At 35.5% G+C, this 12,321-nt stretch overlaps 1 protein-coding gene and 1 long non-coding RNA gene across 15 annotated transcripts in view; one reads left to right on the top strand and one right to left on the bottom strand.

Moving 5' to 3' along the window:
* The window catches only part of LOC142197002 (uncharacterized), a 503,961-nt gene that overhangs the window by 473,101 nt on the left and 18,539 nt on the right, over positions 1–12,321 (top strand). The gene's annotated exons all lie outside the window — the stretch shown is intronic.
* Positions 1–12,321, bottom strand: part of NRXN1 (neurexin 1) — a 1,231,735-nt gene that overhangs the window by 1,218,406 nt on the left and 1,008 nt on the right. For all 14 annotated transcript variants that reach the window (XM_075266983.1, XM_075266984.1, XM_075266994.1 and 11 more), the window contains exon 2: positions 9,864–11,143. In XM_075266983.1, the coding sequence (XP_075123084.1) occupies positions 9,864–10,587 (724 nt within the window). In that variant the 5' untranslated portion in view covers positions 10,588–11,143. The remainder of the gene's footprint in view (positions 1–9,863; positions 11,144–12,321) is intronic.

Below are 12,321 nucleotides of genomic sequence, written 5' to 3'. Positions count from 1 at the left end.
TAGTCTACTACTAGTGTACTGTACTATATTATTATTACATTGTATCTGTCACTGTCACAACTACAGGTAATAGTCTACTACTAGTGTACTGTACTATATTACTATTACATTGTATCTGTCACTGTCACAACTACAGGTAATAGTCTACTACTAGTGTACTGTACTATATTACTATTACATTGTATCTATCAGTATTACATCTACAGGTAATAGTCTACTACTAGTGTACTGTACTATATTACTATTACATTGTATCTGTCACTGTCACAACTACAGGTAATAGTCTACTACTAGTGTACTGTACTATATTACTATTACATTGTATCTGTCACTATCACATCTACAGGTAATAGTCTACTACTAGTGTACTGTACTATATTACTATTACATTGTATCTATCACTATCACATCTACAGGTAGCTGTCTACTACTAGTGTACTATTCTTTGTTACTATTACATTGTATCTGTCACCATCACATCTACAGGTAGCAGTCTACTACTAGTGTACTGTTCTATGTTACTATTACATTGTATCTGTCACTATCACATCTACAGGTAGCAGTCTACTACTAGTGTACTGTAATATATTACTATTACATTGTATCTATCAGTATCACATCTACAGGTAATAGTCTACTACTAGTGTACTGTACTATATTACTATTACATTGTATCTGTCACTATCACAAATATAGTTAGTAGTCTCCTACTAGTGTACTGTACTATATTACTATTACATTGTATCTGTCACTATCACATCTACAGGTAATAGTCTACTACTAGTGTACTGTACTATATTACTATTACATTGTATCTGTCACTATCACATCTACAAGTAATAGTCTACTACTAGTGTACTGTACTATATTACTATTACATTGTATCTGTCACTATCACATCTACAGGTAATAGTCTACTACTAGTGTACTGTACTATATTACTATTACATTGTATCTGTCACTATCACATCTACAGGTAATAGTCTACTAATAGTGTACTGTACTATATTAATATTACATTGTATCTGTCACTATCACATCTACAGGTAATAGTCTACTACTAGTGTACTGTACTATATTACTATTACATTGTATCTATCACTATCACATCTACAGGTAGCAGTCTACTACTAGTGTACTGTACTATATTACTATTACATTGTATCTGTCACTATCACAAATATAGTTAGTAGTCTCCTACTAGTGTACTGTACTATATTACTATTACATTGTATCTGTCACTATCACATCTACAGCTGGCAGTCTACTACTAGTGTACTGTTCTATGTTACTATTACATTGTATCTGTCACTATCACATCTACAGGTAATAGTCTCCTACTAGTGTACTGTACTATATTACTATTACATTGTATCTATCACTATCACATCTACAGGTAATAGTCTACTACTAGTGTACTGTACTATATTACTATTACATTGTATCTGTCACTATCACATCTACAAGTAATAGTCTACTACTAGTGTACTGTACTATATTACTATTACATTGTATCTGTCACTATCACATCTACAGGTAATAGTCTACTACTAGTGTACTGTACTATATTACTATTACATTGTATCTGTCACTATCACATCTACAGGTAATAGTCTACTACTAGTGTACTGTACTATATTACTAGTACATTGTATCTGTCACTATCACATCTACAGGTAATAGTCTACTACTAGTGTACTGTTCTATGTTACTATTACATTGTATCTGTCACTATCACAAATATAGTTAGTAGTCTACTACTAGTGTACTGTACTATATTACTATTATGTTGTATCTATCAGTATCACATCTACAGGTAATAGTCTACTACTAGTGTACTGTACTATATTACTATTACATTGTATCTGTCACTATCACAAATATAGTTAGTAGTCTACTACTAGTGTACTGTACTATATTACTAGTACATTGTATCTGTCACTATCACATCTACAGGTAATAGTCTACTACTAGTGTACTGTACTATATTACTATTATATTGTATCTGTCACTATCACATCTACAAGTAATAGTCTACTACTAGTGTACTGTACTATATTACTATTACATTGTATCTGTCACTATCACAAACACAGGTAATAGTCTACTACTAGTGTACTGTACTATATTACTATTACATTGTATCTGTCACTATCACATCTACAGGTAGCAGTCTACTACTAGTGTACTGTACTATATTACTATTACATTGTATCTATCACTATCACATCTACAGGTAGCAGTCTACTACTAGTGTACTGTTCTATGTTACTATTACATTGTATCTGTCACTATCACATCTACAGGTAGCAGTCTACTACTAGTGTACTGTACTATATTACTATTACATTGTATCTGTCACTATCACAAATATAGTTAGTAGTCTCCTACTAGTGTACTGTACTATATTACTATTACATTGTATCTGTCACTATCACAAATATAGTTAGTAGTCTCCTACTAGTGTACTGTACTATATTACTATTACATTGTATCTGTCACTATCACATCTACAGGTAATAGTCTACTACTAGTGTACTGTACTATATTACTATTACATTGTATCTGTCACTATCACAAATATAGTTAGTAGTCTCCTACTAGTGTAGTGTACTATATTACTAGTACATTGTATCTGTCACTATCACATCTACAGGTAATAGTCTACTACTAGTGTACTGTACTATATTACTATTACATTGTATCTGTCACTATCACATCTACAGGTAATAATCTACTACTAGTGTACTGTACTATATTACTATTACATTGTATCTGTCACTATCACATCTACAGGTAATAGTCTACTACTAGTGTACTGTACCATATTACTATTACATTGTATCTATCACTATCACATCTACAGGTAATAGTCTACTACTAGTGTACTGTACTATATTACTATTACATTGTATCTGTCACTATCACAAATATAGTTAGTAGTCTCCTACTAGTGTACTGTACTATATTACTATTACATTGTATCTGTCACTATCACATCTACAGGTAGCAGTCTACTACTAGTGTACTGTTCTATGTTACTATTACATTGTATCTGTCACTATCACATCTACAGGTAATAGTCTCCTACTAGTGTACTGTACTATATTACTATTACATTGTATCTATCACTATCACATCTACAGGTAATAGTCTACTACTAGTGTACTGTACTATATTACTATTACATTGTATCTGTCACTATCACATCTACAGGTAATAGTCTACTACTAGTGTACTGTACTATATTACTATTACATTGTATCTGTCACTATCACATCTACAGGTAATAGTCTACTACTAGTGTACTGTACTATATTACTAGTACATTGTATCTGTCACTATCACATCTACAGGTAATAGTCTACTACTAGTGTACTGTACTATATTACTATTATGTTGTATCTATCAGTATCACATCTACAGGTAATAGTCTACTACTAGTGTACTGTACTATATTACTATTACATTGTATCTGTCACTATCACAAATATAGTTAGTAGTCTACTACTAGTGTACTGTACTATATTACTAGTACATTGTATCTGTCACTATCACATCTACAGGTAATAGTCTCCTACTAGTGTACTGTACTATATTACTATTACATTGTATCTATCACTATCACATCTACAGGTAGCAGTCTACTACTAGTGTACTGTTCTATGTTACTATTACATTGTATCTGTCACTATCACATCTACAGGTAGCAGTCTACTACTAGTGTACTGTACTATATTACTATTACATTGTATCTGTCACTATCACAAATATAGTTAGTAGTCTCCTACTAGTGTACTGTACTATATTACTATTACATTGTATCTGTCACTATCACAAATATAGTTAGTAGTCTCCTACTAGTGTACTGTACTATATTACTATTACATTGTATCTGTCACTATCACATCTACAGGTAATAGTCTACTACTAGTGTACTGTACTATATTACTATTACATTGTATCTGTCACTATCACATCTACAGGTAATAGTCTACTACTCTTGTACTGTACTATATTATTATTACATTGTATCTGTCACTATCACATCTACAGGTAATAGTCTACTACTAGTGTACTGTACTATATTATTATTACATTGTATCTGTCACTATCACATCTGCAAGTAATAGTCTACTACTAGTGTACTGTACTATATTACTATTACATTGTATCTGTCACTATCACATCTACAGGTAATAGTCTACTACTAGTGTACTGTACTATATTACTATTACATTGTATCTGTCACTATCACAAATATAGTTAGTAGTCTCCTACTAGTGTACTGTACTATATTACTATTACATTGTATCTGTCACTATCACATCTACAGGTAATAGTCTACTACTAGTGTACTGTACTATATTACTATTACATTGTATCTATCACTATCACATCTACAGGTAGCAGTCTACTACTAGTGTACTGTTCTATGTTACTATTACATTGTATCTGTCACTATCACATCTACAGGTAGCAGTCTACTACTAGTGTACTGTACTATATTACTATTACATTGTATCTGTCACTATCACAAATATAGTTAGTAGTCTCCTACTAGTGTACTGTACTATATTACTATTACATTGTATCTGTCACTATCACATCTACAGGTAATAGTCTACTACTAGTGTACTGTACTATATTACTATTACATTGTATCTGTCACTATCACATCTACAAGTAATAGTCTACTACTAGTGTACTGTACTATATTACTATTACATTGTATCTGTCACTATCACATCTACAGGTAATAGTCTACTACTAGTGTACTGTACTATATTACTATTACATTGTATCTGTCACTATCACATCTACAGGTAATAGTCTACTACTAGTGTACTGTACTATATTACTATTACATTGTATCTGTCACTATCACATCTACAGGTAGCAGTCTACTACTAGTGTACTGTACTATATTACTATTACATTGTATCTGTTACTATAACAACTACAGGTAATAGTCTACTACTAGTGTACTGTACTATATTACTATTACATTGTATCTGTCACTGTCACAACTACAGGTAATAGTCTACTACTAGTGTACTGTACTATATTACTATTACATTGTATCTATCAGTATCACATCTACAGGTAATAGTCTACTACTAGTGTACTGTACTATATTACTATTACATTGTATCTATCAGTATCACATCTACAGGTAATAGTCTACTACTAGTGTACTGTACTATATTACTATTACATTGTATCTGTCACTATCACATCTACAGGTAATAGTCTACTACTAGTGTACTGTACTATATTACTATTACATTGTATCTGTCACTATCACATCTACAGGTAATAGTCTACTACTAGTGTACTGTACTATATTACTATTACATTGTATCTATCAGTATCACATCTACAGGTAATAGTCTACTACTAGTGTACTGTACTATATTACTATTACATTGTATCTGTCACTGTCACAACTACAGGTAATAGTCTACTACTAGTGTACTGTACTATATTACTATTACATTGTATCTGTCACTATCACATCTACAAGTAATAGTCTACTACTAGTGTACTGTACTATATTACTATTATGTTGTATCTATCAGTATTACATCTACAGGTAATAGTCTACTACTAGTGTACTGTACTATATTACTATTACATTGTATCTATCAGTATTACATCTACAGGTAATAGTCTACTACTAGTGTACTGTACTATATTACTATTACATTGTATCTGTCACTATCACATCTACAGGTAATAGTCTACTACTAGTGTACTGTACTATATTACTATTACATTGTATCTGTCACTATCACATCTACAGGTAATAGTCTACTACTAGTGTACTGTACTATATTACTATTACATTGTATCTATCAGTATCACATCTACAGGTAATAGTCTACTACTAGTGTACTGTACTATATTACTATTACATTGTATCTGTCACTGTCACAACTACAGGTAATAGTCTACTACTAGTGTACTGTACTATATTACTATTACATTGTATCTGTCACTATCACATCTACAAGTAATAGTCTACTACTAGTGTACTGTACTATATTACTATTATGTTGTATCTATCAGTATTACATCTACAGGTAATAGTCTACTACTAGTGTACTGTACTATATTACTATTACATTGTATCTATCAGTATTACATCTACAGGTAATAGTCTACTACTAGTGTACTGTACTATATTACTATTACATTGTATCTATCAGTATTACATCTACAGGTAATAGTCTACTACTAGTGTACTGTACTATATTACTATTACATTGTATCTATCAGTATTACATCTACAGGTAATAGTCTACTACTAGTGTACTGTACTTTATTACTATTATGTTGTATCTGTCACTATCACATCTACAGGTAGTAGTCTACTACTAGTGTACTGTACTATATTACTATTATGTTGTATCTGTCACTATCACATCTACAGGTAGTAGTCTACTACTAGTGTACTGTACTATATTACTATTATGTTGTATCTGTCACTATCACATCTACAGGTAGTAGTCTACTACTAGTGTACTGTACTATATTACTATTACATTGTATCTGTCACTATCACATCTACAGGTAATAGTCTACTACTAGTGTATTGTACTATATTACTATTATGTTGTATCTGTCACTATCACATCTACAGGTAGTAGTCTACTACTAGTGTACTGTACTATATTACTATTACATTGTATCTGTCACTATCACAAACACAGGTAATAGTCTACTACTAGTGTACTGTACTATATTACTATTACATTGTATCTGTTACTATAACAACTACAGGTAGTAGTCTACTACTAGTTTACTGTACTACACTACTATTACATTATATGTATCAGTATCTATCAGTATCTGTCACTATCACATCTACAGGTAATAGTCTACTACTAGTGTACTGTAATATATTACTATTATGTTGTATCTGTCACTATCACATCTACAGGTAATAGTCTACTACTAGTGTACTGTACTATATTACTATTACATTGTATCTGTCAGTATTACATCTACAAGTAATAGTCTACTACTAGTGTACTGTACTATATTACTATTACATTGTATCTGTCAGTATTACATCTACAAGTAATAGTCTACTACTAGTGTACTGTACTATATTACTATTACATTGTAAATAGCTCAATGTCCAGCTCACCCACTTGTCTCTCCAAAATTCATAATCCGGAATGCAAGGAAGCCGACGGACTCACTTCGGCAATGGAAACCAATATACTACAAACTCCAGCATACTCCAGTTAAGATATAAAATCACTTCACCTTTATTGCTTCATCTTTAAAAAAAGTTCAATGCACATGAAGTACTTTGTCGCGGTAGAATTAACGCATCACAGGTGGAACTATGGCCTACGCGTTTCGGATTGCTCCTTCATCATGGCACTATATATATATATATATATATATATATATATATATATATATATATATATATATCAATGTGCTCTGCTCCTCCTACTCTATAATATACACCCAACATGTTCCACGTCACAAGTTCTCCTTAAAGTTGTGATTTGATATGGTATAACAGTATTCACAATGTTGTGTAACGATTGTATTGTATTAAAAGGGGACACCACTACATTATTATATAGGCCACTTGGGGCCTGGTCTGGCCATAAATAGTTTATAGAACAGATGAAGGTTATCACTATACACAAGGTATTTTATAGTTCACCTCCATAGGATACCTACATGTCAATGGGGGAGGGGGTAATCCTATAATACGTTATACCCTTGTGGTCACCTGGCCATTGGAATAATCTGGCTAAAGCCCTATACCATAGAAAATATTTCATTCAGCCTTCAGACAGTCAGATCAGAATTGTTACCAACCATCATGGTGAGATATTGTATGGTAACGATGGCTCTACTGTATAATATCACTACTATAGGAACCTGCACAATTATATCTGTAATGTTATGTATGTTTATAGGATACAGAGATTTAATAATGATGTATTAATGATTTTGCATCATGGATTAACCCTCTCCATAACTGACAAAGCTGACTTAAGACAAATCCATCACTTTGAATGGGAGAAGAGCTGCAGTAACCTGTCCTCACCACTACACCTAGAGTGGAGCTGTGCTAGGACTAGCATAAGTAGGTATTGAAACCCCCATAATCTGATATTGATAGTTTATCCCAAGGACCACAAACCATCATTTTCAATGGGAGTTGCAGTAACCTGTTCTCACCACTACACAGAGCTTGGAGCTGTTCTAGTTCTAGCACAAACAGAGGCTGGGACGAGCCGATCGGTGGGGTTGTTGGATGTCAGACAACACAATCTCATACTGATAACCTATCATAAGGCCAAATCAGCAATATCTGAAACCCAAAAACCCTTTAAATTAGCATTTAGTCCAGTAAATTTAGTCCAATTAAGTCCAGACTCACCGCTAAAATACCTTCTGTGAAAAGTGTGATGGAAACTATGGACAACCAAGACAGTTCTCTAAGACAGTGTAATAAATCTGAGCCCATAGGAAGAGTAACTACTAAGAGCAGTATAAGGTAACAGCCTGAATACTGAAGACCCTTTCCATGTAGTATAAGGTTTTATTAAATGGAACCTCCAATGATGTCGCCACTTTTGTCTCCCAATTGATGTTTTAAAAGGGACAACTACAGAACCCTGGTGGAGATTGTTCTTGTTTAGGACAGTGATGTACATAACCAGATCCCCTACTCTGCCACCATTAATCTTCTGCTGCTGGGAGATGTGGCCAAAGTGGACTATGGAAAGGTCTACAGCCTATCGCTACATACTAGTCCTCAGCAGGAGTACAGAAAGTAACCATGGACATCTATAAGGCTAAAAGAGGGCCCAATTCTATCCATCAATCCATGGCCAGATGAGTCACTTTTCAGCCTCCCTACTATATCTCCATACTCTATCCTATCCTATCCTATCCTATCCCTGAGATATCTGTAACATTTAAGATGGTCCCTCTTTAGCCCCTAGGATCCATATCATCTGCTCTGTCTATGGGGGCACAGACTAAGGATGCCAAGGTAGCCATCAGACCCAGGCCTTGGTGCCTACAGGGGCCCATATGAAAGCACTTACATGGTAATTGTGTAGCCATATTATTGATCTGAGGTTGGGGCCTGGAACTTCATCTTATACTGTTGCTAAAGTTGGTGAGCCCCAATTGCTTATTGGTAAATTATGATCCTTGTAAAGGGTTGGCTAAAAATACACTACATAGCGTATACACCAGAAAAAAATTAGGAAGATATGTTAACCATTCTATAACCCCCATTTCTAGAGGCGGAGGCCAATATGGTGCCCTTGTGTCTTCCATCTACCAGTTTTTCCAGTCTAGGAATGAGCGGCACCATTTCTTTTAATGGATTCCTCTGGATGAGAGATGCTACCATATGGCCCTTGTCACAAGCCTACATTGGACATTGGATGTCCCCAGTCTATACCCCCAATGATGGGCTCCTAGCTCATTCCCCATCCATATAACTGTGCCATATTTTATCACGATAGGAAGGTAGAGATCTCCAAACACAAGTTTCCCAGGCGATCTGCATATACAGTATCTAATTCGAGACTTATCTCCTCCTACTAAACCCCTAACCCTTTGTGAGTGATGCAAAGACCTCCATTTTTTTTTCGGCACTATCATCCTAGGACAACGGAATGACAAACACTCTATAAACTATTTTAAATAAAGAGCAAGCAACGATAAATAAGGACTGGCTAGGAAAAAGGGGTTTCAACTAAAAAGAAAGAAAAATATCTACAAACATGCAAGTGCCCTTCAACTGCGTAGTCATGTACACAGATTATATGACTGAACAATTAGGACCAAAGGGAATGTATTCTTACCTTCACTGCAGTCTTTTCCTTGGAAACCGGTCTTGGAGCAATCACATGTGGCTTCTTTGTTTACGACTGAGCAAATTCCTCCATTCAGACACACTTGTTCTTTGTCGCATGGGTTGGTAGTGTCCTCCACGGTGACCAGGTGGCTTGATACAGGAGATGAATCGGAGAAATTGACCCGGACATCCCTTATCCAGCCCTCGAAGGGATTCTGGTCTTTCACTGCTGGAAATGTTAGTTTTAAAGTGGAAGATCTTAGCTCTGGAGGGATCCCGCCTATAAAGAGGCTACTGAAGACCGTCATGTCTCTCCGCTTTGACTTCACTTCCACCCATTTGCTCTCCTTGTCTAAGATGAGTGTGGTGTTCTTAAAATTTCTCTTGATAACTACGGAATGCCAATTGCTGTCGTTTACAGCAACGTCTGTCAGAAGAGAGGCCGGCTCGGCGCAAAAAATGGAAAAACTCAACTTCAACCTTCCTTCGTAAAGAATGAGTTCCAAAAAGTCACAAAACCCCTCATCATCGAAGTAGATGACAAGTCCACTTGATTTTTTGGTCTTCATATTAAAACTCATTTCACTTTCGCAACATGCATTCCACTTGGGGAAGCGAGTCCACTGGCCTTCCGTTCCAGGAAATTCCAGGCCACAACCAATATCTACCATGCATCCAAGGATAAGGATCATCCAAATAATTAGGACCCCTTGTTTAAGAACACTAGCCATCTTTAATGACTTAATGTCTTCAGGGTCCTTTAAATTGCGTAGATCTTCCAGATTGCCTTTTTATGTGGTAACTCTCCAAAATATTACGGTCCTTTTTTTTTCTGATCAGGCTACCTGTGGTCAGTCAACGATGAGACAGACCAACCAACTATCTTAGATAACTACTAAAAATGAGATGTATCGAATTCTAATGTTCCATGGTAACGTGCATGATGGATTCCCAATTCTTCCTCAAGGATATTTCAGTAAAGTCCAGCTTCCCAATTGAAATAACCTCTCCCTATATTACCAAGAGCTAAGCATACACTCCTCTCTTCATCTGTCACTTAAATCCCATGCTAAGTGTAGATCATGGACTAGATGCCATGACACTACAAAAGAGGACATGAATCATCACTCATAGCGTTCCAAGATCCTTCTCTCCCAGTCAGGCAGAAATGATGCTCTGTTACACAGAATCAAGTATTTGACAAGGAAATCTTAAGAATTCTTCTTCTTCCCTCTCCACAACAACAATGCGATCCCAGTCGTAAGTGAGCTAAAACAACCCATCAATCTGAAAACAATTTGAACAGGGTAAGTATATACATAGTAAATCATGGCTGTATATACACAGTACACCATCGCTGCATATACATAGTAAACAGTCAGTGAATACATTCGATACATTGTAATACAACAATACGTTCACCTCTTACCACACCAAGTGATTTCCTTTCAGGATTGTATCCATTGTATCTATGTCTCATACACTACCAAAAGCTACCAATGTGTTTGGAAACAAGATGAGGGAAAGCGTCATCTTAGCAGGTACTTGCAAACCGAGACGCTAGCTTGCCTCAACGTTTAATTTTCACAAGGTGAGGCGGGATGTGAATGAATACTGAATAGATGTAATCACCATATCAGGCATTATTTCCTTGGCTACCTCGCCTCTTTTCCCCTTTAGTATTGCCATGATCGCTACTACAGCAAATAAAAATCCAATTTTGGCTCATGCGCTCTTAGCTTCACTCCACAGTCCACTTAACCTTTTCGCGGCTCTCAGGGCCTTTGCTGGCAAAGGGGTTAATCCCAGCCCCCACAAAATCATCTACTCCTTATTAAAGGGGAAACCGCACTCTTTAGACAACATAAACCCTCCAAGATGATCGGTACAGCTGTTACATCTCTCACTCGTGAGCTTCGGGATTTAAGGAGAAATCCACATGTTAATAAGACTTCGGCCATCAATGGCACATCTGTCACTCCAGCTTTATTTAAGATAAGGACATTTTTTATTTTTTATTTTTTTAGTCCCCACGATGCAGGACAGAGCAGCAGAAGGGGTCGACAGACCCAAAATCCGACCCCTCGATCCCTCGCATGCATTTCCTTCCCTTAATTTATTGCCTAGACATGGCAGCTCAATGTCTAATTAACACCTTTTTTACAAGCAGAAACCATCTCTAATTTATTGCACCGCATCGAGCTGCCATTTCTAAGGACGAGCTCCAACCACAAATGACCAGAACAAGGTGATCCCTAAACCGCCACAGCTCGAAAAATGCCAATGGGCAAAGTTCCTGCATAAGGCACTGAGGTGGCACCACCACCAGGCTTTCTCCTTCTAATACAGGAACGCTCTACACTAAATCCACTAGGTGATTATGTCTGCAAGCAAGCACCCTCTTTAGTAGAGGGAAATACAGACCCAGAATAAGACTCCAAAAATAGATGATATTGTCTTTTATG

This window comes from Leptodactylus fuscus, chromosome 3, assembly GCF_031893055.1.
Source record: "Leptodactylus fuscus isolate aLepFus1 chromosome 3, aLepFus1.hap2, whole genome shotgun sequence".
Lineage (NCBI taxonomy): Eukaryota > Metazoa > Chordata > Amphibia > Anura > Leptodactylidae > Leptodactylus > Leptodactylus fuscus.
Note: the sequence above shows the minus strand (reverse complement) of the source record. Positions and strands in the feature narration are given on the sequence as shown.